Source organism: Dermochelys coriacea, chromosome 3 (assembly GCF_009764565.3).
Source record: "Dermochelys coriacea isolate rDerCor1 chromosome 3, rDerCor1.pri.v4, whole genome shotgun sequence".
In the NCBI taxonomy this organism is placed as follows: Eukaryota; Metazoa; Chordata; order Testudines; family Dermochelyidae; genus Dermochelys; species Dermochelys coriacea.
In genome coordinates this window covers 55,883,983-55,911,664 of record NC_050070.1, presented here as the reverse complement: position 1 = coordinate 55,911,664, position 27,682 = coordinate 55,883,983, and the positions used below count along the sequence as shown (strand labels likewise).

Genomic DNA, 27,682 nt, shown 5'->3' with positions numbered 1-27,682 from the left:
TCACAAAGTCACAAATATAACTGTTAACTTGCTAGAATATATTTGTGTATGTTAAAGTGAAAAATTTCCTGTGTGAACCAGAAATCATACAGCACTAACTGTAGTGAAGCTATGTAGTTTAAACACATACAAACACACCACACACACACACACACGTGTGTGTGCATGCATTCTCTGTTAATGCTCCTCTACTTTAGAATTCACTCCTCCAAATTTGCCCAGCACTGTTAACATCCCAAGTACAATGCATAGATAGCTCATCTTTTTGATGATACCGTTGCTGGGAATTCAAGGGTTGGAAAGATTTTAGTTTGTGATTTTCTCCCCCTCCTGAATGGTGGTTGTACACAGGAGAGCAAGATGTTGCCTTGCTTTGTAATTACTTGATTATGAAATGTATTGTAAACTGATGGCAAGGGTACTTGGAATCTTGGAGAGGCATTTTTTTATGTTTGCTTGCAAAACATAAAATAGATTCCTTAAACTAAAAATTAAGGATCCTATGCAATGACCTTTCTAATAACTTCAGAAACTGAGTGGTTCAAAAGCAGCTATTATTATATACCCTCAAGTTAAAAGGACAGCTCAGAATATAACCTAAAATCTATCCATTGGTGGAAGCAATTAGGTAAAATTAGAACACATCAAATATTTATTCATAAAGTAAAAAAATTAAATTTATGAATGATTTTACTGAAGATATTACCTTCGAAGACTGCTGTTAGCCTTACAGAGAAGTACAGTGTTTGGTCTTCCTAAACCTTAGCCATTTTTTGTCTGTGCAGCTAACTTTCCACTGCATCTCCAACCCAAAAGAGCTTTGTATCTTGGTCAATAAGAAGGTAAGTTTCTTTAAAAATAAGAAACAAGCCATAACAAATATGACAGTGCATGAACCTCAGAAACTTATGCATTATATAAAAGGAAGCACTCAGCACCTGTAAAACAAAGTCCTAAAGGAAAAAAACTGTCATAACACAGTGACAACTAGTTTTGAGCCAACATTTTCTGTTCTAAATCTATGCTCATTCTTTTTCTTCTAATTTTAAAATATCACAATTAAGGACAAAGAAACAGCTAAGGAGGTTTATATTCAAGGAAAAGGAGGAGTGCTGAGTATAAATGGAAACTGGAATGGAATAACTGCTCTGTACAAGGGGACATCCCCGTCATTGAAATTTAGGTTTCATTAGGGCCTTCTGGTTTATAAATGAAAACACAATATGTTCCAAAGTACCCAATATGCTAGTTTTAGAATTGTAATAAAATAGCAGCTACTGGTCTTTACTCAATGAGGTCCTAGACAAAAATAACTATACACCTTCAGTCACTTTCCAGAGTAACTTTCAAAATGAATGAAAGGGACAATTGTCCAACAGTGAGTCCTCCTCACTACAAAGGAAGTAGAGAAGCACCTATTGTTTAAATTATTTAAAATTAGACTGGAAAAACTGAAGAATCTACCATAGTGGATAATTCTCTACTGGCAATGGGGTGAACTTATACCTAAGGGCAGAAGAGCAAAGTATCCCAGTGCATAGGAAAGATAGGAAGATGGCTAGAGACCAACCTGGCTTAACCATGATATCTTCAATGATCTGAAACTCAAACGAGAGTCCTACAAAATGTGGAAACTAGGCCAAATTACAAAGGATGAATATAAACAAATAACACAAGTATGAAGGGACAAAATCAGAAAGGCCAAGACACAAAATGAGCTTAAACTAGCAAGAGACATAAAGTGTAACAAGAAAACAACCCACAAATACATTAGAAGCAAGAGGAAGAACAAAGAGAGGGTAGGCCTGTTACTGGATGAGGGGGGAAAACAACAACAGAAAATGTGGAAACGGCTAAATGATTTTTTTGTTTCAGTTTTCATCAAAAAGGTTAGTAGTGATTGCATGTTTAACACAGTTATTGCCAGTGAAAATGAGGTTGAGTATGAAGCTAAAATAGGAAAAGAACAAGTTAAAAATTACTTAGACAAGTTAGATGTCTCCAAGTCACCAGAGCCTGGTGAAATGCATCCTAGAATACTCAAGGAGCTGACTGAGGAGATATCGGAGCCATTAGCGATTATCTTTGAAAAGTCATGGAAGACTGGAGAGGTTCCAGAGGACTGGAAAAGGGCAATTATAGTGCCAATCTATAAAAAGGAAAAAAAGGACAACCTGGGAAATTACAAACCAGTCAGCTTAACATCAGTAGCCAGAAAGATAATGGAGCAAATAATTAAGCAATCAACTTGCAAACACCTACAAGATAAGGTGATAAGTAACATTCAACATGGATTTGTCAAGAACAAATCATGCCAAACCAGCCGGATAGCTTTCTTCAACAGGGTAACAAGCCTTGTGGATGGTGGGGGGAGGAGAGGAGCTGTATATGTTGACTTTAATAAGGCTTTTGATACAGTTTTCCTTCTCCTAAACTAGGGAAATACAACCTAGATGGAGCTACTATAAGATGGCTACATAACTGGCTGAAAAAATATTCCCAGAGAGTAGTTAACAGGGGTTTGCAGTAAAGCCAGAAGGGTATATTGAATGGGGTCCCACAGCCATCAGTTCTGGGTCCAGGTCTGGTCAATATTTTCATCACTGTTTTAGAGAATGGCATAGAGAGTACACTTATAAAGTTTGTTGATGATGCCAAGCTGGGAGAGGTTGCAAGTGCTTTGGAGGACAGACTTAAAATTCAAAATGATCTTGACAAACTGGAGAAATGGTCTGAAGTAAATAGGATGAAATTCAATAAGGACAAACGCAAAGTACTTCATTTAGGAAGCAACAATCAGTTGCACACATGCAAAATGGGAAATGACTGCCTAGGAAGGAGTACTGCGGAAAGGGACCTAGGGCTTACAGTGAATCACAAGCTAAATATGAGTCAACAGTGCAACACTGTTGCAAAAAAGAGCAAACATCGTTCCGGGATGTATTAGCAGGAGTGTTGTAAGTAATACACGAGAAGTAATTTTTTCATTCTACTCCGAACTGATTAGGCCTCAACTGGAGTATTGTGTCCAGTTCTGGGCACCATATTTCAGGAAAGATGTGGACAAATTGGAGAAAGTCTAGAGAAGAGCAACAAAAATTATTAAAGGTCTAAAAAACATGACCTCTGAGGAAAGATTGAAAAAAATGAGTTTCTTTAGTCTGAAAAAGAGACGCGTGAGAGGGGACATGATAACAGTTTTCAAGCACGTAAAAGGTTGTTACAAGGAAGAGGGAGAACAATTGTTCTCCTTAATCTCTAAGGATAGGACAAGAAGCAATGGGCTTAAATTGCAGCAAGGGTGGCTTAGGTTGGACATTAGTAAAAACTTCCTAACTGTCAGGGTTGTTAAGCACTGAAATAAATTACCTAGGGAGGTTGTGGAATCTCCATCATTGGAGATTTTTAAGGGCAGGTTAGACAAACACTTGTTAGGATCGTCTAGATAATGCTTGGTCCTGCCATCAGTGCAGGGAACTGGACAAAATGACCTAACAATGTCCCTTCCAGTCCTATGATTCTATGTCTTTTCTATATCTAACTTCTATGATTCTAATAAGGAAATCAAAGGCTAGATTTTTGAGTAATGGACATAACAGTAGAGGAAATCCAGAAAAAGAACTTCCCATCTGTTAGAGAGAGATGTTGAACATCCACCCCATCTCACCTCATGAAATGCTCTCTTGATAAACTCTGTCAGTTTGGGATGGGAAAAACTGTGTCTGGGAGGAGGAGGTCTGTTTTACTCATGTCACCACTTCCTAGCAAACATGTTTAGCAATACCCACAGGAACTAAGGTGACCATATCAACCTTAATTCTCATGTGGTCCTGTTCTGCACTGCTATATCTTCTTGGGGATGACAAGGAGGTGTGGGAAGATGCAAGTATCAGTACTCTAGATGGGGTCATGTTTTGGCAGGGGAAATAGAGGGCATCCTTCCACAGATGGCCTGAGATCCATGGGATTTTTCTGAAAATCTTGAGATACAAGATCGGAAAGTCATGTTCTGTACCCACTTTGTGGACAAGTGAACCCCACTCCAACCCAACTGGATGATCTCTTTGAAACTGAGTGAAAGTTTTCTGAATTTCTTTTGCCCTCCTGCAGGTTTTCCCATGGAGGTTTCCTGCAGGTTTTCCCATGACCAAAGACTAAAGCCATATATGTTTATATACATTTATTTTAGAGTTTCATATGTACAAAGTCCAATATGCAACATGTAAAAATTGGCCAAACAAGTTACTGCCCTGAGACATTACTATCTAAGGGCACAAGCAGATCAAATACAGAACAAGGGGTATATGCTGTCTTTATAGCCAATACCTTTCATGGAACTGACAGGCTTCTAGGAGGTTTTCTAAAAAAGGAGGCAGAGTATGCTTGGTGAAAGTTAAATGAGAAAAGGACACTAAGATGTGTAATGAAAAAAAAAGAAAGTCAAGAGTTTCAGGAATGGGCAAAGGAGGCATCAATCAGGAAACTTGCGAAGAACATAGAGGGTGAACAGGAGCATAAAAAGAGATTAAATAAGATACGTAGGCAGATGTTGAGTTGTGCAAAGCCTTGAAAATGAAGCTGAGTTGCCTAAATTTGAAGCAGAGAAAAGTGGAAATTTATGAAGGAATTTGCAACAGACTAGTGGGCAAGGGAAAGGATCTTGGTTGTAGTGTTTGGGTTAGATACGCAGCAACAAGGGGGTTTCAGTAATAAAGTGACAGATGATAGAGATGTGGACTAAGCTGTTAGCAATGGAAATGGAAGGGGAATGCTGGATTTTTAAAATGGTATAGAAGTAGTGGTGAATCTTTTAAATTAATCTGAAAACTCACACATTTGTATGCAGTGTTATTGTAGCCACGTCGGTACCAGGATATCAGAGAGACAAAGTACGTAATATCTTTTATTGGACCAACTTTTGTCAGTGAGAGAGATAAGCTTTTGAGTTTGTCACCTGAAGAACTCGGTGAGAGAGACAAGCTTACACAAACAAAAATTAGTCCAATAAAAGATATTAGCTCACCCACCTTGTCTCTAACTCACATATTGTAAAATCTCACACAGAGCACAGAATCTATCATTTTAATATTTTAACATCACAATTCCCATACATAAGTTTCATGGACTAACATGGAAGAATGTGTATGAGTTTTGTTAAATATCTTAAATGAATCATTAAAATGTGTGTGGGTTTCTTGCAGTATAGTTACTGATGACACATAGTAATTGTTAAAATTTTCAGCTGATCATATCCTAAATCAACATTTTTGACAGGTATTTGGAGATAGAGTATATAAGAGTTATTAAACCTTAGCTGAGAGAAAAGAAATGTGTTTGGCAATGATGGAAGTATGTGACTAGCAGTGCAATCTAGTTAATCTGTTTGTAGTTTCAGGAGGTATCAACTGAAGTGTGTTAGATTTCATACAACCTCCCCATTATAAGCTGCTTACTACAGGATAAAGAGTAAAATCTTCTCATGTGACCATGAAGACACAAAAAACATTTGTATTGATTTAGTAGGTATTTTAAAATGTTTACAGAAACACAGCAGATGTCTGCTTACTATATTTAATGGTTCAAATTAATTACATTAGAACATGTTTTGAACAAAAGCAAAATACTAATCATAACCTCAGTCAATTATAAAAAGCAGTTGAAGTGGATGAGTGAAGTTACTTACAGACATTATTCATATTACTTACTTCCTGAGTCAACTTACAGCCCATGCCAAAAACACAGTACAACAAAAATATTATATATGTGTATTTTAAGTATATAAAAGTTAGTACAGAGTGTGTCTGATGGTTCTTGAAACATGAGATTGGGCAGGATCTCCATAAACTCTTTGTTCTGCTGAAGTGGATTCCATGCATGACGACTTCCATTATTAGCACAAATAATAAATGCATCAGCTTCACTGAAGCATGGAACTGCTTCTTCATGAGAACTTCACAGATTAATTCAATAAAAAAAATGTAGGTACAAAACTCATATTATAGATTTTATTTTTTTCTCATTATGAAGCAGTCAGATTCTTAGGTGAATCCAACTCTAACAGTAATTTCTGCAAGACAGCAGGTAAGCTATATGTGGAGTTTAGGGAGACAAGTCAAAAGAACCCAAAAATCTAAATCAGGCATGTGGAACCATCTCTCATGGTGATGTGTGAACAGATCACTTCCCCATATTTAGAATGTGTGAGTTTTTATAATATTTAACTAAATAATAATTCACCTTTCTAGGACTCAACTGTCATGGACATTACTTAGTTGTTCAGTTGGCAATAATAAATTTCTAAACAAAAATGTACGTTGACTCTGTAAATGGAATTATTCAAATACCATAGAACCAGATCTGCTTTCATTTACATGATAGGGAGTAACAGAGCAGAATTTGGCCCTTTCTCTGTATTTTCCTTTACAGATGGATCAGTGATGTCTACTACCATGTGCTGACATTAATTAGCACAAGTAGTACCAGGAATTTACTATCATGATTAAAAGGTGACCATTAATGTCAACCGTAATTTTGAAGCAACAAAAGGCTGCTGCATGCTTGAGGGAGCAAAGACCCTTCCCTGGACTTGCATGGCCTGCTAAGACTCACAGCCACTATGCTCAGACAACCACGGGGTTTGCCACTGTATAATTTGGCTAAATTGGGGAAGGAAGGGACAGGAAGTAAGCAGAGTTTTGGTTTGACTCCACTACTTCTCAGCTAGATATTCTGGCTTGAGACCCTTGAAGCCACACTCCGCTTTTACAGGGGTGTTGCGAATTCAGGTGCAACCTACAAGCCCTCAACATGCACACTATCTCTGAGCCAGGACGCTGCTGCTCTGCCTTGCCTCTAATGCGGGGCTGTGGCTAAATGCCATGCATGACCCACTATGAGCAATATATTGTTTTATAGTGGAATTTCTATTTTATGAACTAATTGGGGATTGAGCAAAAATTGAAATGCTCACAAAACTGAACATCTCAAAATTATAAAAGGTACAGTGCGTAAATTAATTTATTAATCATTCAATTATAGTGTATGATACAAATGTACACAGTATGCCTGATTTTTCTTTGTGACAACTGCATCTCTTCCTTTCCACTGTCTTTTTCAAAATCTGTCTTTTTCAAAACTACTACAGCCACTTGAAAGATTTAAGATAGATATATAGATAGGCTGATAGATTTAATTTGCATTGGATGGCAGAAAGATAAGATCAATGTTCATAAAATCAGGGTTCTACTATAGGTCACATTTACTTTCTTCACTATAGTACCACAAATTTTATGAGGAAATTCGATTAATAGTTCTTTAAAACATCCATGTGGGATTAATTTAATTTAAATGGGACCTGACCCTGCATTCAAAACTCACTGAAGTATATGGAAGTTCCATATGCAGAGCAGCTACAGGATCAGGGCCTATACTGCTCCTACTGAAATCAACAAGTGTTTTGCAGACTCCAGTTCTATCACTAGTTACTCTGTCACCACTCCACAGACTTCAGTAAGTATCGAAGCAGAATTTAGCCCTAACTGTATATATCAGACTACATCAAAATATGGCCTACTACATTTTTATAATGTATTAATGAAGCAAACAAAACTATAATCTCATTTTCCTATGGGTGTGGTAATTTCCACACCTTTTTCAGATAGTGGAGCTTTAAATCTATTTTAATTTATTTTCAACAGAGACCATCATTTCAATAAGAAATGGACAGAACTAGTTCATAAAAATTCATAGTTTATGAACCTAGCACTTTTACTAGACAAGGGTTTATTTTGTAAGCGAAAAAATGCATAATTTAAACTCCTGAAAGAGAGTCATTTGAAATGCCTCTTTACATTGAAGTGCACTAGTAATAGAAAGGAACAGGGAACTATTCTCACATCATTCTTCTAATGAAAGACACATAAATTATTTCCATGTCAACTGAGCATACTGCAGGTTTTTACAAAACATAAATCTTTTCTCTGAGACCAAAACATAAATCTTCCCTCAGGCTCTAAGCACCAGCTCTCCTGTATTACTGCGCAGAGGAGATAAAAATAAAAATAGCTTGAAACTACAGAAATATTCTCTACGTCTCTAGACAAGTTTACCTTGACAGAGTCTTCCCTCACATTTAAAAACCAGGAGATAATCCCATGACTACATCTAGCCCAAAAGAAATGGATAGGTTAATATTTTCATGAACTCTAATAACCTCCATTTAAATGGCAGAAATGATTAAAATCCAGGTTCCTGTTACTGGAGACGTATTTTTTTAAATAATGAAAATATAAAATCACTTCCAAGTTATATATTCTTTTATTAATCAGTCTGCTTTCACCTGCAGTTTTAATTTTAAGAGGCGGAATAATACTGGATGAAACATTTATAAACAGAATTTCCCTTGTAGGGCCAGAATCTGCACATCCTTTTTCACACTAGTAGTCCCAATTTGGGATGTGTGAAAGGACCAGTTGCATAGCAAATGTCTGCAGAATCAGCCCATTGGGTGAGAAGAGCATACTTCAAACAGCTAACATTAACACTCAAGGATATAGTATATTACATCTTCAGTTAGTTAACTATTCAATAATTAAGGTTTTAAATACAATGAGTATATTGTATATACAATACATATATACATATTATGATATAAAATAATTTACAGTTTTATCCCTGTGTGAATATTACATAACCTGCTACATCAAAGCTGCAGTCTGTTGTTGGTGTATCGTCTGTTTACTGAATCTAAAAGTGACCACAGAACTTGCCCAGACCTGAATTTGCAATTTCCTCACGCTGACTACTCTGCACAGTATCTATGTATGAATTTCCCTTGAGCTTGATTTAACTAAGCCTCCAAAGCGCCAGCATTCCAAATATCTGTTTAGTAAGCAAGTCTTAGGTACATTTGCTTGTGACTGACTTAACTTTTGGCTTCTGTGTAAACACTTGGTGCCATCTGGATGAGTATTTTATAACTCCCAAAAGGGATAGGTCCATAAGAACGTACAGATGGACACTCATTTTCCTGGGTAACTAAAAGCAGCAGATCAAGTGTCAAGAGGAATAGTTTTCATATATTTTACAAGAGAGATCGCTGCACTACCTTCCTTCACCTGTCACTCTTCTGACATGACATGCCCAGGCTTAAGCTGTGATGCCAGAAAGGAAGAGAGGAGCTTAGCCAACTGTGACATTTCAGAGACCAGTCTCTCCCTTCCTAAGCCTAAATTCTGTATTTTGACAAAACTGTGCAGTAGAACACCGTAACCCCCTGCTTTTTATTCTCTGGAGGGCATCTAGAGATAGCACTAGTTATCATAGAAATTATTAATTTTTAGGACTTGAAAACAAAATAATATATTCACATATAAGACAGCTTCCGTATATTACATAATGTTAAGGGTATAAAAATGTAACTAAAGTGAGAAGATTCAAATTTTATTCCTAACTTTCACTATTATGCATTTTTTAAGAAGTGTTATAAAAGAACAATGATGAACCTTTAATACTTGTATAGTACTTTAGAAAGGTAAAGCACTATAAACTACAAACTACACACAGTGGCAGAAATGAAATACGACTATGAGCCCTAATTTTGGATTTCCTGTGTCAAATCATTACCATAATCAAGAACTCAATGTAAAGGATATTCCATGAGCAAATGTATGAATGACTGACTTCAGGAAAACATAACATCTTGAACTGAAGATCTTTTAAAAAAATGCTTAAAAAGTAGTGATCAGAGCCATTAGAGCTTTTTGTGTAATAATGTATGATTCAAATGCATATACTTAAATACTGCAAGAGATCCTAGAAACCCTCCCTGAACAAAACTCCTTTTGACTACTCACTTCAACCGAAATTCAAAGGACAGATGCTTTTAAATTTATCTTTATGTTTCCTTCTCAGCTTTAGTTATATTATATTTCTAATTCAGTTTCTTTTTTCTAAACATTTCAAGCATGGTGAAATTACATTAAAAACAACAAAATATATGACATATTGTGGAACTTTATACCTGCATATTATCTTTGCAACACTCAAACTAACACATTGCTTTAGGGCCTGACCCAAACCCCTAGACTTCAGTGGGCTACAATCAGACCTTTACTTAACAGTGTGACACATGCATTCCCTCTTGAATTCTTTGCTTCTTCCCTATGCCTAAAGTCTTGTTGGTGGTGGTGGTGGTTTTTGAAGGGCAGTGAAGAGATTTTATGAAAGGTTTTCAGACTTGTATTATTAACTGGACAGATTCTCCAGACCATTATGATCTCTCAGAGCAATGCATATTTTGACTCATGTCAATATACATTGTAACTGACTAAACATTTTGGGGAACTTTAGAAGAAGTATTTCTTGTTAAAATATTTTGGTATATGTTTCATCTATCTTTTAAGACTGTTACAGCTTATTGAGTGTGGGGGTGCTCATTGCTTAACCCCGGGTTCTGCCACAGGCCCTGCCCCCACTCCACCCCTTCTCACCTCCTCCCCACCCCCTCCCCTGAGCCTGACGTGCCCTTGCTCCTCGCCCTCACCCCCTGAGCCTCCTGCATGCCACGAAACAGCTGATCAGGAGGTGTGGGGAGAGAGGGGGAGGCACTGATTGGCGGGGCTGCTGGTGGGCAGGAGGCTTTGTGAGCAGAGGGCAATGTACATTGGTAAATTCTGGCTCCTTCTCAGGCTCAGGTTGGTCACCACTGCTGTATTGGCTCTTATGGTTACCTCTGTCATGTATGCATAGTTAAACACTTGTTGAAAAAAACATGGATTTTCCCTCCAGTATCCCCTGCATCCTAATTCTGCTCAGTGTTGGGGTATGGGTGGAGAGTCAGGGAGCTACTTACAGCTTCCTGTTTCTATCATGGCATATCCCTGGCATGAAATAGAGCAACATTGGATTTGCTCTAGCTCATTCTAGGCCTGGGGCAGCACAGAATATGGGAGCCTAGGGCCTTCTTTAACTTATACCACTAGTGCATGGTCTCCAAGAAACCTCATGCAGTGGAGGATGAGCATAGTAAAACAGAGCTCTGCCACACCAGTGTTACCCCTGCTCCCTGAGCAGTTCCTCTACACTGGGGTGGAGAGTGGCTGACATAGGAAATGATCTGCCAGCTTTACACCTGCAAGGGGTTTTCTGCTTGAAAGTTAAAGCCAGAATCCAGCCCCTTTGGATCACATGAATAGCACAAAAAAGGCTAGTGCCAAATCTGGTCCAGAATCTCTGTTTTTGTAGTTTGCCTCACAAAATTTCAGATTAAAAGTGAAGTTTCTTTTAGTTATTCTCCAAAATCACCCAAGAACAAATTTATTTTATATTTCCATATCACCAAAATAACCAAACAAAACATTTTCTTAGTAGGAAAAAATCAGAAATGGCTCCAAATAATGCCAAGCTTCAGCCCAAAATATTATTTTGTGATGAGTTTTAACCCCTTGAATTTAACAAGGTTTATAACAAACACTCACACCTCCGTCTTTGCTACAGCAATCTGAATAGTATTGCTATCAGGCCTAATTCAGTGTTATTTGAACCTCGGGTATTATGTGACCTACTATTGTCTTATGGCAGAATGAGCCATCTTTCGTCTGAGGTTATGTATTATAAAGTCATGGCTACATAAAAATCACAAAATGAAGCATAAGATTTAGAGACTGAATTGAATTTTCCCCCATCACTGTCCCTGACCTCATTTGCCTTTTTGTAGGCACCCATGACACTTTGCCACTAGACACCTATGACACTTTGCAGTGGTAGAGCGACAGTTTTCTTACTGGGCTATCTATTCAAGCAGTGTTGTAATCTGTCTTCAAGTTGCTATGGTGATCCAGCCTCACCCTTTCCTCATCTCTCAGTTAACAACTACTGTATGTGGAAATTCTTCAGCTCCTCTGTTTTTTCCACCAAATGCATCTGATGAAGTGAGCTGTAGCTCACGAAAGCTTATGCTCTAATAAATTTGTTAGTCTCTAAGGTGTCACAAGTACTGCTTTTCTTTTTGAGAATACAGACTAACACGGCTGCTACTCTGAAACCGTTCAGATGGTACTAGCACTTCTCTGAGGGCGGCATCAGTTTCTGCAGAATTAAAGTTGTTTTACTATGCCTGAATCATTTGGACTGGAACACTTTATAGCACCTTCCATCAAACAAGAAATCTTAAAGCTTTAGACATCTGTTTTATAAATATGAATGATTTAAGCTACAGTAAGGTTAAGCCCACGCAGTTCAAAAGTAGCTTTTGATTTTGGATGTCCAACTTGATACATCTTGGACCTGATTTTCAGAGAAGCTGAGCACTCACAACTCCAGCTGAAGCAAATGGGAGCTGGGGGTGGTCAGCACATCTAAAATTTAGGTTCAAGGTATCTCTAATTGCTTGATTAGATTTGTGGTCTCTTTTTAGCAAGAGAGAGGCACAAAAGGACCATACCTGAGCCATGGAGCACACGAAATATAGATCTCCTTGACTTTCCTTCCTGTGTCTTAAGCTCAAAATCATCTTCTCTACTTCTGATCTAATGATCCCTTCAGGCCTTAAAATCTAGGAATCCATATGAAGTGTAAACTACTCCCATTCATCTGTGAGAACATTAACTCTGAAGTCTAAAAATCTCCAAGTTAGAATATCAAATTTGTCAACTATTTCACTGTTAATCATTTTCAGAAAAAACATTCATCCTCTCTGCGACTGTGATCAGAGTTTGGGTGTGTGAACAGTACATTAATATAGAAGTACCACTTTTTTCCTCCTAACTGAAGCCTATATATATATAATCTTTTTTATGCTGGACAAAGTGCAAAGGATTCACAGGTCCTCACTTCTTTGTTCCCGCCTTCCCTGCTTCTTTCCTCAAAAATTGTATTTCAGTATGGATGCATAGGCCCCAATTTCTGATATTCTTTCCCACATATCCTGCCTTAAAAATGCCAGAACAATATGAGAAAAGTTCAGCAGTGCGATCAGATTGGATTATGTCTATATCAAGTTACTAACTCCATTTTGTATGATGTGTTGAACAGATGTCTAAACTTGCTTGACAGCGGCTTACCATATTGCACTCCAGACTAAAAGTCTGTCGCCAAGAGTCATCAAGATTGCAATCTGGGACTATTGACTGAGATACTTTTAGCTACTGGCCCACCCCCATGGACAAAGGGGGCTGGCAAGTGGAGCATGAAAAATGGAGAAGCGCCTGGAGAATCCTAGTGGAGCAGATGACAAGGAGACAGACTCTATTTAAGAGCAAGGGGCAGCCCATCACCACATGTAAGAAGGGAATGCAGGAGAGAGTGAGCAGAAGGGAATCTGCCCAGCCTGAAATGTTGACAAACCTCACACATAGAAAGGATGAGTTTAGACTAGGAGAGGGTGCCTCTCAGGACTAGTCTGGACCCTAAAGACTAGTGACTAGACTCTGTGAAGATCCAATTGGTTTAGAAACACATGGGACCCAGTGAATGAGTCAACTTTACAGAGGAGTAAGAGGCCTGGTTGTATGGTGTAACAGGCACCTACTATAATGTAAAGTGAAAAGGAGGACTTGTGGCACCTTAGAGACTAACAAAGGTGCCACAAGTCCTCCTTTTCTTTTTGCGAATACAGACTAACACGGCTGCTACTCTGAAACCTGTATAATGTAAAGTGTAACTGAATATTAATGAAGAAAGGCAAATTTCAAAGATTTCAGTCATTCAATTCAGAAAAAAAATGCAAAATTCCACCAGCAACATGTAATGTTTAGCCTGCACCCAACAAATCATCACTTATGCTAATGAAATCACCAACTTCAGCCCAGTCTCCAATCTTTCCTTCAAGGATAAGACTATTCAATAGACAGTAGCAAACAAACAAGCAAATCACTGATATTTTAGATCCCAATCAGACTTTGGATCATTTTATGGCACTGAGACACTACAGGTTGAAAATATGGGAGATTGTCTTATGGGTATGGACACAGGTGACACATCCATGTTTATGCTACTTGATCCATCATCTGCATGACAGCATCCAACATCAGGTGCTGTCCACTTCCAAAATCTTGTTGTGAAAGGACTTCCATTTGGATGCCTCTTCTGCTTTTTCTACAGGGAATTAGTAGGGGGTAACATGTCAGAAAACTTTGACCCTTTTCTTCTGCTTATGCTATTTAATGCAAGATTTAGAAATTAGGTTACTACCTCCCATGTTTTTATTACAAATACGGGGCCTGATTTTGCTTGTATATTCAAGATCTGCAGGACAATAATTAGCCTAGATATCTCCAGGATAGGTGTTCAGTTTGTCATCAGTACACAGGAGGTGGTGGTGGTTGAATCTCCATGACTGCAAGAGACCTGGAGGTTTCCTACTCCAAAATTGGATCTGATCGACTGTACCTACCTATTATGAAAATTCCAGGATGCAGCAGAGATATAGTAGATTTTAGCATATAGATTCCTGCTGCACCTCGGAAAGCCTTGCTGAGCTGAATGAGGTCCTCTCTGCTGTGGAGATGCTGAGAACGAAGTCACCCAGAATAATCAATGTCAGTATGGATGATGGCTCTTCTGGGTTAGCTCAGGACCTCATGAAAACCATGGTGCTTTCTCAGATGGCTGGCTGACTCAATGCAAAGAGCTGATCATACTCTGGATCTCATGTTTGGACTGAAAATTAAGGTGGAAAATATGGAGCGTACACCTTTACCTTTGTTTTCATCATGCTATCTACATTATCCTGATCAGTGGAATGTGTGTGTGTGTGTGTGTGTGTGTGTGTGTGTGTGTGTGTGTGTGTGTGAGTGAGTGAGTGAGTGTAGAGAGAGAGAAAAAACATGATTATTTCTGGTTGTCTTCACTCAGACATCAATACCCTTGCTGTGAGGAGTTTTCATTTTCCTTTGGGAGTAATATTATTTTATTCAGACAGAACTTTCAGTTCCATAAAACAAAAGCCTTTTCTGAAAAGTTTTGGCCAGCATCAATCAATGAGGTTTTGTAGATGCTCAGGAAGCTTCAAGCTATCACAATGCAAATTGGATCCATTTTCTTTCTGGCTGATAAAATCTAACAGGAAGACATTTGACCTATTAGTGGAGAGGACTGCCAACATTTCCTTTCTGGGGCACAAGGTGCCCATTTTTCTTAAAGAAGCAAGTGTTATATACTCACTCCAGAAATCATCTCGACACTGATTTTGCTAATTATCACCCTGCCTCAAATCTTCTTTTTGGAAGCAGGTTACAAGGAAGGTAGTAGCATAGGAACTGTGGCAATACCAGGAGTCCTGATACTTCCTTGACCCTGACTGAAGTACAGAGACTACTGTGAGCTTATTAGTTCACAATGTCATTCTGGGAATGAATGAAAAATCAATATCCACACTGTTTTTGATATCATTCGCTATGTGGTTTTAAAAAAGAAAAGGAGTACTTGTGGCACCTTAGAGACTAACAAATTTATTAGAGCGTAAGCTTTTTTTTTTTTCCACCAAATGCATCCGATGAAGTGAGCTGTAGCTCACGAAAGCTTATGCTCTAATAAATTTGTTAGTCTCTAAGGTGCCACAAGTACTCCTTTTCTTTTTGCGAATACAGACTAACACGGCTGCTACTCTGAAACCTGTCATATGTGGTTTTAGTAACACAGTTGCAGAAACAAAAAGGGATAAATGGAGTTGCTCAAGAGGCTCTTTTCTCTTTGACAGGACTCAGAAGGTCTATCAGGTAATTCCACATCTACCCTAACAGTGCTCAGGCAATGAATTGCAGGATTTTATTTTTTCTCCCTTCCTGTTCAATGTGTATTTCAGCACACTATGTAAGACAGCGAGCCACTAGAGGCAGCCGTGCCTCCAATGTGCAAACACTACTCAGCCATTGGACAGCAGTAGCCAAAAATGTTTTTTATCTTGTACACTTGAAAGAATTTTGCAATCTTTTTGCCTTGCAATGCTAATGTTGCTCTGACATCAAAAATTACTAGAATGTCTTCTGCATAAAACCACTCAAACTTTCAAACTTTAGGTGATGCAGAATTATACTACTATTAGTAGTACTAGTTTTGCAGTATTCACAAGTGCTATGTGCTTCACAGAAGATAGTTAAATTGTGTTTCTTGCAGTGTTTCACAGACTGCAATGCCTTTCCATTAATTTCATATGCAATTTAACCTGGTGATTTTAATCTTCAAATTCCTGGTTCCTTTAAGGAACTTTCCCCATATGATGTTGAATTAGCTGAAGCATTTGGGTGACAGTGCCCCTGGTTTAAATTGGGAGGTGGGTGCTGGGGGCACAGGATTTTCAAGGAAGCACTATTAACTGTGGAATTTGCTCCCTCCCTTTGGGTGCCCTGCTAGATGCGACAGAGTGAGGGGAAAGGCTAAGAGGGCAATATGACAGACTTAAATTTTGGACATTTGGACCAACAGTATAGAGTATGGATTTTTATTAATATATTTTATATATGAACAACAAACAACACCACACAGCTCTACATGTCTTTCTCCTCTAGCACAGACAATGCTGTCTTCCAGCTTTCATGGAGTCAGAAAGAAATTAGAGCCTAAATAAAAAAATAACTCACTCAAATTAAATTCAGGTAAGTTGGAGATGATGCGAGTAGGAAGAGAAAAGCATTTTGATGAACTGTAAAAAACTCACCTGTATCAAAGTTATGCGGCCACCAGTGGTTAAGAAAATGCACAATCTCAGGGTTCTGTTGTACTCATTGCAACCCAGTATAGCACCAGTTATCCAAAATGCCTTCCTTCATTTTCAAATGGCAAGAAGACTTCCCCACCTACTCTTGAAACAGGACTTAGCTATGTGACTTCACTCTTTTGTCATGCCCAGGCTAGACTAAAGGAATGAGCTGTACCTAGGATTGAAGGCATAGGCCAAGTAGAACTCCACTCAATAATTATACATTCATGAAACCCAAATATCAAGTAATGTCCCATCTTCAAAAATGACTAGATGTTTATATAGCTAATAAGGACATTCACAGTGATGTTGGATAGAATTAGAAAGTGATGATTCAGAGCATCAGGCAACCACTTGCTGACAGTTTAGGAAGAAACTTCTCCTGTAGAGAGACAATTATTCCACGATTTTCCACTACAGGCTTTCTCACAGTTGCCTCTAAAACATATGGTATTAGCCACTATTGCAGAAAGGTTTCAGAGTAGCAGCCGTGTTAGTCTGTATTCGCAAAAAGGAAAGGAGTACTTGTGGCACCTTAGAGACTAACAAATTTATTTGAGCATAAGCTTTCGTGAGCTACAGCTCACTTCATCGGATGCTTCATCATTTTCCACCGAATGCATCCGATGAAGTGAGCTGTAGCTCACGAAAGCTTATGCTCAAATAATTTGTTTGTCTCTAAGGTGCCACAAGTACTCCTTTTCTTGTTGCAGAAAGGATACTGAACAAGATGGATCTCTGGACTAATCCAATATGGGTATTCCTAAATTCCTAAGCATGATAGGCCAAAAAGCTACCTATCAGAGTATCCAGTTATACTAGTAAAGAATAAAAAAAACAGACTTTTTGTAGGGCTATAAGCACTTGAGCTTCAGGCCAAAAGCCACACTAACTAGCAACTGTTTGGGAACAGATTTTCAGTATGGGCAGATTATTCTATGAAATTTATCTACCGCTGAAGTAGCTGATACTGGCCACTGCTGGAGAAAGGATGCTGAAGTAAATGGACTGATCCACTTTATCCAGGCAATTCTTATGTTCCTATGCTCCAGGCTGTACACTGTCACCCTGTTCAATTCTGGATCAATTTCAAGGTGCTGGTTCTAATTTTTAAATTGTTGAGTGGGCTAGGCACTAGCTATTGCAGAGTCCCTCCTCTCCTCTTGCCATAGCAGTTATGACAGACTGACCATAAATACCTCTACCTCTACCCACTCCCTCCTCGACAGTTTTCAGGGGGAAAGGGAAAATAAAGGTTTTGCAGCCTGCTTGGAAGATTCACAATAGGCTTTGATATAGATATAGGCTTTGGCAGACCAAGTGAAGGAGCAAGTTCCAGAATAGGGGACCCCTAACATAAAACATCCCGCCAGCAACTTTCTCTCGTTTTATGTAGAGTGAGATCCAAACGGAATGTCTTTCCTGATCACAGCTGTGCCCCTTAACTCAGACTCTGAGTGTGATTTTCAGAAAGATGAGGCCCCAGAGCTCATGCATTTTATGTACATGTAATTGCATACCAACTCTGGTGGAATTATCACTATTATACATGTAAATCCTCCATTTGCACAAGCAAATTTCACAAACAATTGTTAAAGTTGTATGCACAAAGGCTACTCTTCAACTTTCTCTAAATCAGGCCTTGTATGTTAAGTTTCAATATTTTGAAAACAGAAATGCAGTATTATATCACAGAAGCAACGGTATAATAGCCTTAACTAAATGCTTAATAAATGAGCTAGCTGATAGAATACTCACATTATCTTTAGACAGCAAATTTCATTTGCATTCTAAGCTTTTACTGAAAATCAGCAGTTTAGTTCTTTCACTGGTAACATACATGTTACAAGGCCGCACGTTAAAAAAGGACATTCTCATTGAAGTTGTGTGGGAAATGCCTTCAGGATGTTTTGAATATTGCTATTTTCTTTTTGATGTTTATACATTTCCATTTACCTATTCAGTGTCAACTAAGAAGTGAGTGTTCCACTTACAATGAATTACCTACTGATAAATATGACATTTAGAAAATGCACAGACATCTGGAAGAAGGACATGAGTTTTTTGTTTAACAGGAAAGAGGTTTAGAAACAAAGAAATAAAAAAAGCCACACTTCTTGAGTGGTTTCCTTCCTCCCACTGTTTTTTTATTGTTTGTTCCTTTGTTTTCTGGAGTACATACCCTTAAAGCAGCTTGTCCTGGAGGCCCTTCATCTCCCTAGGAAAATCAGGGGGAGAGGGCAGTCAGCAGTTCATTCAGTTACACATTTTTTACTTTTACACATAGTTAGAGGATATCAGAAAGAAACATAAGTATGTTTGATACCATATTGATTAACAACATGGTCTCGCTTCACAAAAACATGTATAAAATATAAAATAGCTTTACCAGCCCTGAAGAAGAGCTCTGTATAGCTTGAAAGCTTGTCTCTCTCTCCAACAGAAGTTGGTCCAATAAAAGATATTACCTCACCCACCTTGTCTATGTGAAATGTTATTTCTGCAGTGCCACATATGTGCATGATAGTTTACAGCTATACAAAATGACAAGCCCCTGACTAAAGAGGTACAATTTCAGAAACTAATCCTGCAGATACTTTGCATAAGATTAATTTAATGCACACCAGTTAGCCCATTGAACTCAATGAGACTGCTCAGATGTGTAAAGTCACTCATGTGAGTAGTGTTTGCAGAGTTAGATCCTCATACCCTGAGGTTCATGCCCTAAGCTAGAAAAAGGACAGCAAGGGATGACATAAAAAAATGGGGAAAGGAGTTTGGGGAAGATTGAGGAATATGTTAAATACTACATAAAAATATATATCTCACGATCATTAACGTACAGATCTTGTTGGTTTCTTTATTAATATAATTTGTATTTTATACTTAGAATTATAAAATACATTGATATATCATATTTAACTTTTGAGAGATCAAGAGAAGACAAGAGGATGTGTGCTCTTGAGTGGAAGTTAGCAATAGAAGACAGTCACAAGTCGTGGTTATGTTTATGAAGATGAAAAGTATGGTGTATAAGAACTAATATTCTTGGTAACAAAATATATATAGAAATTAATATTTCTGGATACAGAACTGGCATTGGATAGTGTAAATAAATAAATAAATTAGGGCTGAGGCCACACAATGTGGATAAAATCAAAGATTAAGTAACTGCTCATTCAGTGAGCACCTTCCATCCTGCACACTGAGGCAGGGGTCCTATGGAAAAAACAGTATGTGATCATGTAACTAAAGACTATACCATAATACACACAAGGGGGCCCAACTGAATTTTCACAGGCAACCTTAATTCTATTATTTCCTAACTTTTGAGCGCTCATCTTTGCAACCGTAATGCTCTTTTAACAGTTTTCTGTGTGAAATATGTCTCCCTCTGTATGTATTTATATATATAGTATAATGGCTAAATATTAATGAATTTACACACACACACACACACACACACAAATACCTTTTCTCCCTTAGGACCAGCCAGACCACGATCACCAGGATCACCTTTTAAGCCCTGTACAAATAAAAAAAAAATGCATATAATGTATATACATTTTAGTCGACAAAAGGTCTTGGGCAAAATTCTCTGTTTGTGTGAATTAGCATCTGCTAATCAAATCAGTTTTAAATCACTAATATTATTACTTTTGAAATAGAGTAAATATTTATTTTGATTTGTTCAAAAACCATGAGACACCTACCAGAAGTTTTAGCAAAAAGAAAAGGAGTACTTGTGGCACCTTAGAGACTAACAAATTTATTAGAGCATAAGCTTTCGTGAGCTACAGCTCACCTCAACAGATATTTAAATATACAGGGCCAGATTATCTAGACAGCTGTGCTTCATTTGCACAAGTGATGCAAAGAGAGTGGGAACGTCCCCTAGACTCCGTTGGGGAATCTCACTGCTGTGGTCTAGCAGGCATAAAGCCAGCAGAGCCAGCTCATACACCAATCACTCCACAATATCTGGTAGAGCAGGCATGTGGAGGATGAGAGGCAGGAGGAGTGGTAGTGATAAGGAGTGCATTCCCCAGCTTACATATTGTTCCCAAGATCACCATATGAGAAATGTTTCAGAGTAGCAGCCGTGTTAGTCTGTATTCGCAAAAAGAAAAGGAGTACTTGTGGCACCTTAGAGACGAACAAATTTATTTGAGCATAAGCTTTCATGAGCTACAGCTCACTTCATCGGATGCATCTGGTGAAAAAAACAGAGGGGAGATTGATATACACACACAGAGAACATGAAACAATGGGTTTTATCAAACACACTGTAAGGAGAGTGATCACTTAAGATGAGCCATCACCAGCAGCGGGGGGGGGGGGGGGAAACCTTTCATGGTGACAAGCAAGGTAGGCCATTTCCAGCAGTTAACAAGAACATCTGAGGAACAGTGGGGGGTGGAATGGGGGGGGGGAGAAATAACGTGGGGAAATAGTTTTACTTTGTGTAATGACTCATCCATTCCCAGTCTCTATTCAAGCCTAAGTTTTTGTATCCAGTTTTCAAATTAATTCCAATTCAGCAGTCTCTCGTTGGAGTCTGTTTTTGAAGCTTTTTTGTTGAAGGATAGCCACCCTCAGGTCTGGTAATTGAGTGACCAGAGAGATTGAAGTGTTCTCCAACTGGTTTTTGAATGTTATAATTCTTGACGTCTGATTTGTGTCTATTTATTCTTTTACGTAGAGACTGTCCAGTTTGACCAATGTACATGGCAGAGAGGCATTGCTGGCACATGATGGCATATATCACATTGGTAGATGTGCAGGTGAACGAGCCTCTAATAGTGTGGCTGATGTGATTAGGCCCTATGATGGTGTCCCCTGAATAGATATGTGGACAGAGTTGGCAACAGGCTTTGTTGCAAGGATAGGTTCCTGAGTTAGTGGTTCTGTTGTGTGGTGTATGGTTGCTGGTGAGTATTTGCTTCACGTTGGGGGGCTGTCTGTAAGCAAGGACTGGCCTGTCTCCCAAGATCTGTGAGAATGATGGGTCGTCCTTCAGGATAGGTTGTAGATCCTTGATGATGCGTTGGAGAGGTTTTAGTTGGGGGCTGAAGGTGATGGCTAGTGGCGTTCTGTTATTTTCTTTGTTGGGCCTGTCCTGTAGTAGGTGACTTCTGTGTACTCTTCTGGTTCTGTCAATCTGTTTCTTCACTTCAGCAGGTGGATATTGTAGTTGTAGGAATGCATGATAGAGATCTTGTAGGTGTTTGTCTCTGTCTGAGGGGTTGGAGCAAATGCGGTTATATTGTAGAGCTTGGCTGTAGACAATGGATCGTGTGGTATGATCTGGATGAAAGCTAGAGGCATGTAGGTAGGAATAACGGTCAGTAGATTTCCAATATAGGGTGGTGTTTATGTGACCATCGCTTATTAACACCGTAGTGTCCAGGAAGTGGATCTCTTGTGTGGACTGGTCCAGGCTGAGGTTGATGGTGGGATGGAAATTGTTGAAATCATGGTGGAATTCCTCAAGGGCTTCTTTTCCATGGGTCCAGATGATGAAGATGTCATCAATCTAGCGCAAGTAGAGTAGAGGCATTAGGAGACGAGAGCTGAGGAAGCGATCTTCTAAGTCAGCCATAAAAATGTTGGCATACTGTGGGGCCATGCAGGTACCCATCACAGTGCCGCTGATTTGAAGGTATACATTGTCCCCAAATGTGAAATAGAAATGGGTGAGGAGTGTAGTTCAGAGCAACCCTCTAATCTTCATCTGTAGCCAGGAATAGAATCAGAGAGAAATAGTCTGTTTTTTAACAGTCCCCGTCTACGCTGCAACCAGTGAAAGCGAGAGAAGCAGAGAATATATGCTGCCATTCTTAGACATTACAAATCCAGTAATTTTGCTTACTCACATCAGCAGAAATGTCCAATCAAGAGAATATAAAGAAAGTACTCAGCACGATCACTCTACAACCCTCATTGTCCTCCCTACTCCCCAAAAGCCTGGGGAAATAGATGTGCTTTGCAATGTGCCCCTAAACTCAATCAGTTCAGGCTATTTTGGAACAAGGCAGGGACTGAATTCTGAAGCTGGGCCCATCACAGAGAACAACCTATCAGAAGCCCCTTTCCTTTAAACCAAGTCGTCTCCAGCTCAGCACCTCCACTGATCTCAGCTTCAGAAGTATGCCATGGGGACACAGTATGCAGGTCCTAAGTCATTTAGGGCTTTTTAGGCCAAAACCAGATCCTTAAACTCTGCCTGTATACCAACTAGCTGGTGACACAGTCCATGAAGCACGGATGTAATACAGTCACATTTAACAAGCAGGCCATCGCCCTCAGCACCTAAGTGTGTTGGATGAGATGGTGACATAAAAACTGGATGTCATCTAGACATGAATCAAGATTTACTGCCCTGAATTCTTCCCCACCCTCTTCCATGCCTTCGAAACTCCATTCCTCAGTTTGCAATAATTGGAAAGATAGAGACAACTGACGCTAAAATGATAAGCAGCATCTGTGCCTTGGTGGGTACAGAAACATTAAATCAGCCAGTGTTCTAAATACTGCATATTTGTGCAACTTCACTTCCTGCTAAAATTACATTAATTCACCATCTGGAGGGAACATCATTTAGAACTATACGAGCATTTAAGTACCCAGTTCGGATTAAATTTGTGGTTGTTGTAAATACCCCTGATTTAGCTTTGATTTGTCCTTTATTAAGCTTGCCAAATATGTAAGAGTTAAATCAGAAGTAGTTTTGCTCGTTGATCTTAAATTTTTTTTAAAAGACAAACAGATCCAAAAAGCAAGCCAAAAACCAGCTTTCCTTTTTTATTCTCATGTTTACAGCTAGCACATACATCTATCGCCACCTACTGCACTAGTTATCACCTAGAAGAGTATAAATTGCAATATTTTATATATAAAAATAGAAGACATTTGTTGGATATGTCAGGTATCTGGAGAGTTTGTGTTCTTTTCTATTTTGTGGATATGGTTCAGAACTTACAGCATTAGAGAATCAGTGGTGCAACAACAGGTTTCACTAGAGGAATTAGTTCTTGGCTGTGTATTTATAGAACAGACAAAAAAAGAGAGAGAAAAGACACAGAGAATTCTTCAGCTACAAGAATGAAAAATATATTGAATATGGCAGTATTAGGCAGGACAGGCAACAGGAATAAAAAACAGCGAAATCAAACCGTGCACTGTCAAGCTATGAGCTTCTTTTTTCTAACTGGTATGTTTACGGCTGTTAGTGCTGAGCCTTGGGGGTACCTAGCAGAGGTATACTGCCTGGCTGCTACTGCAGAGACACAATGAAGACAGAGGTCAATCTTTAATTGAAAGGAATAGGGGAAATTGGACAACACTTGCAGTTGTGTTTAATGCAGTTAGTGCATTAAAATGAGCACATTTGAAAACAGCAGGGCTTTTACATCATGCATTTATTTCAATATACCTGAACAGGCTAGGAGTAACTAGCCACATGTCTGTCCTTTACAGTTACTCAACAATAAAAGGACAAAAAAGCAAGCAGGAAAAATCCTTAAGATGCTTTCCTCTTATAAATACTTTTTCTTTTCTTTTTCCACCGTATAGTTTTAATTAAATTTGATTTAATTTTAATTATGTTAATATGTTACAGACATAGTTGCTGTCAGGAAACAAACAGTTGGCATATAGCAGCCTTGTTCCTCTCTGTAGCCCCCGCTTTTAAACTGACCAGAGTTCTAGCTGCTGCTGGCTGCTTTTGAAATGACATAAGAGCAGAGTAATTGCCAAGCTGGATCAGACCTGTGGTCCATCTAGTGCAGTATCCTGTCTCAGACAGTGGCCAGAACCAGATGCTTCATAGGAATGTGTGTGATAACTCAGATCTCATCAGAATTAATTTAGGTGATTTTAAATTAACTGCTACATTAAAAGGCTGTTTTTCAGCACTGTTTTAAGAAAACGGTTGATTCTGAAAACAGACTAATTTCCACTGACCCAAAGAGTCCATTATAATATTTCGCCAGTGTCCAAGAATAGTATAAAAATTCCAATTGATCTCATCACAAAGAATAAATAATTCAATGAATTCTAACTTGTTCTAACTCTAATTTCTCTGCGGAGCACAACAATACACTTTTGTGAATTAAGGAATTAATGACACCTTCACACCCTACATACAGCCTTCAACTAGATGTCTTTTCTTTCTCAGAGAAATTCACCTTGCTCTTTCTGCAGTTCAAAAATGACTCAAAGCTTTTGCTAGAGGTGCCAAAATGCAAGTTATAATCCTATTTTATTTTAAGTCTTTACCCACCAGTTGTGAAAAGGTTCAACATAACCAAGTTGTGCTAAGAATCTGAACTCTCCATTGGGTTTCCTTACATAAATGCATTTATTTTATAATGTTGCACTACCAGAAGAGTTAATGATTCAAATACCAACTATGGGCAAATCACTGGAATTTAAAGGGGAAAGTTATGGTATCAATTGACACCATTCTTTTACTATTTTAAAAATTATTATTTTCCACACCCCCACTGTCAGTTTTCCTGATCTAATAAACAAAAAGAATGGGGAGAAGGGAGCAGCCACCATGAACAGAAAATTTATTACTGATAATTTCCTTTCTGCTATCTGTGTCTCCCTCAATTCTGGGCATCTGGGCTGCTCTCCTCTCTCTGCCTCTTCATGGAGGAGGACCAGCCTTGTGCCTCCACATGCTCTGGCCACACACCCTCTGATCCTGCTGCCAGATGAATTATTTGCAAGCTGTAAAGTTTGTATAACATCATTCACAAAAATTTTCTAGAGACAATGAAATAACTATGCACATTAGATCAAGGAAAAATGGTCCTGTGTTAATAATTCCACAAAATATCTGATCCTCCCGAGCAATCTAGGGTGTGTAGAATTGTAGGAGAAGCTGTTAGCAGAAAGGAAATTATCCGTAAGAAATTTTCCATTCTGCAGCCCAGCATCTCCCACAATTTGGACATCTGGGAAATAGTGAGCAGTGATCAGATGTAGGGAGGGTTATGAAAACAAAAGTACCCTCTTTTTATGAGCTCAAATAAAGATCTATATTATTTCTAGGCTATCACCTGCAACACCTTCCTGTCAAAGATGACAGTGTTTGTAGTGCTTAGTAAAGGTATTGGCTGTAGACCAAGTGGCTGCTTTACAAATTTCTGAAGTGGACGCACTGGCTCATTACACCCATGAAGCTGCTATCTCGTGGAGTGTGCTTTGATCTCTTCCGGGACAGGAATCTCTGATGATCTGTAGATTTCAGACTGCTGGTCTGGTTAGTTGAACTGCTCCAAGAAATCTGCTTTGGATTGTATGCCAGGGAGCTGAGGATCCTGCAAATAGCACATGGCATGCAATGTTATTGGAATGAAAAACTCTGTCTATAATTTCTTGGAGAAAATCCAGAATGGTTGAAACTCCAGGATCTCTGGGATTTATATTTTGCTTTTGGCATCAGTTAAAGAATCTGGACCAAGTGGAGAAGTATGCTTTTAGTGTTCATACTCTCCGATATGAAAGCAACCTCTGGATTCTGGAGGACAAACAGACCTTCAAGTTTCAGAGTGGTAGCCATGTTAGTCTGTATCAGCAAAAAGAACGAGGAGTATTTGTGGCACCTTAGAGACTAACAAATTTATTTGAACATAAGCTTTCGTGGGCTAAAACCCACTTCATCGGATGCATGCAGTGGAAAATACAGTAGGAAGATATACATACACAGGGAACATGAAAAAATGGGTGTTGCCATACAAACTATAACGAGAGTGATCAATTAAGGTGAGCTATTATCAGCAGGAGAAAAAAAACCTTTTGTAGTGATAATCAGGATGGCCCATTTCCAACAGTTGACAAGAAGGTGTGAGTAACAGTAGGGTGGGGAGAATAAGCATGGGGAAATAGTTTTACTTTGTGTAGTGACCCATCCACTCCAGTCTTTATTCAAGCCTAAGTTAATGGTGTCCAATTTGCAAATTAATTTCAATTCAGCAGTCTCTCATCGGAGTCTGTTTCTTAAGTTTTTTTGTTGTAATATTGCGACTTTTAGATCTGTAATCGAGTGACCAGAAAGACTGAAGTGTTCTCCGACTGGTTTTTGAATGTTATAATTCTTGACACCTGATTTGTGTCCATTTATTCTTTTACGTAGAGACTGTCCGGTTTGGCCAATGTACATGGCAGAGGGGCATTGCTGGCACATGATGGCATATATCACATTGGTAGATGTGCAGGTGAACGAGCCTCTGATAGTGTGGCTGAGGTGATTGGGCAATGGGCTTTGTTGCAAAGACCTTCAAGTGCTTCCCTATAAGTAGCCAGGCTCTTAGTTGAAGCCATTCTGGGTCCAGATGAAGAAGAAAAACTTGCAAGAGGATGTCTGGTCCTCCACGGAAACTGAAGCCGGGGCTACAGTTTCTGCTCTATCAGGTCAGGGACCAAGGTCTCCTTGGCCAATGAGTTATAAGAATTATTGTTGCCTTTTCTTATCTTATTTTCTTACCCTCTTCCCTGGTAATGGAATGGGTAGAAACGCATAAAGTAGGTCCTGCAGCCAACTGTGCAATAAGATGTATGTCCCCCCGGCTCTGAGGTACGTTGCCTTGTGAAGCACTTTGGCCTCTTTTTGTTTGCATGATTGGCGAACAAGTCAGTTGAAGGGAGGATGAACGTACAAATGATGAGATCGAAAACCTCTTGATTCAGGCACCACTCAGAATGGTTAATCCTACGCCTGCTGCCTTTTATGAGGATTGCTCTGAAAAAAAGGAGGATCTCTTCCGCCAATCTACTTGTTCCCACTGCTTCTGCATGTAGTGTCAGACTCCTTGTTTCCTCTCAGTTGTTTAAATATGTGACCATAGTCAAATTGTGTGACTGAACCACGATGTGGTTTCCTCTTAGGGTGGGCTGGAACCTTTACAGAGCTAATTTTACCAAATGCTCTCAGCTATAGGAAGTTTACACTGTGATCCTTTTCCTCTAGACTCC

General features: G+C 38.9%; 1 protein-coding gene across 1 annotated transcript in view; it reads right to left on the bottom strand.

The window, feature by feature from the left end:
• COL19A1 (collagen type XIX alpha 1 chain) overlaps positions 1 to 27,682 on the bottom strand; it is a 345,729-nt gene that overhangs the window by 148,314 nt on the left and 169,733 nt on the right. The window contains exons 13-14 of the mRNA XM_043510441.1: positions 20,169 to 20,222; positions 18,879 to 18,914 (exon numbers count right to left, since the gene is read on the bottom strand). Coding sequence (XP_043366376.1) covers positions 18,879 to 18,914; positions 20,169 to 20,222 — 90 coding nt within the window. The remainder of the gene's footprint in view (positions 1 to 18,878; positions 18,915 to 20,168; positions 20,223 to 27,682) is intronic.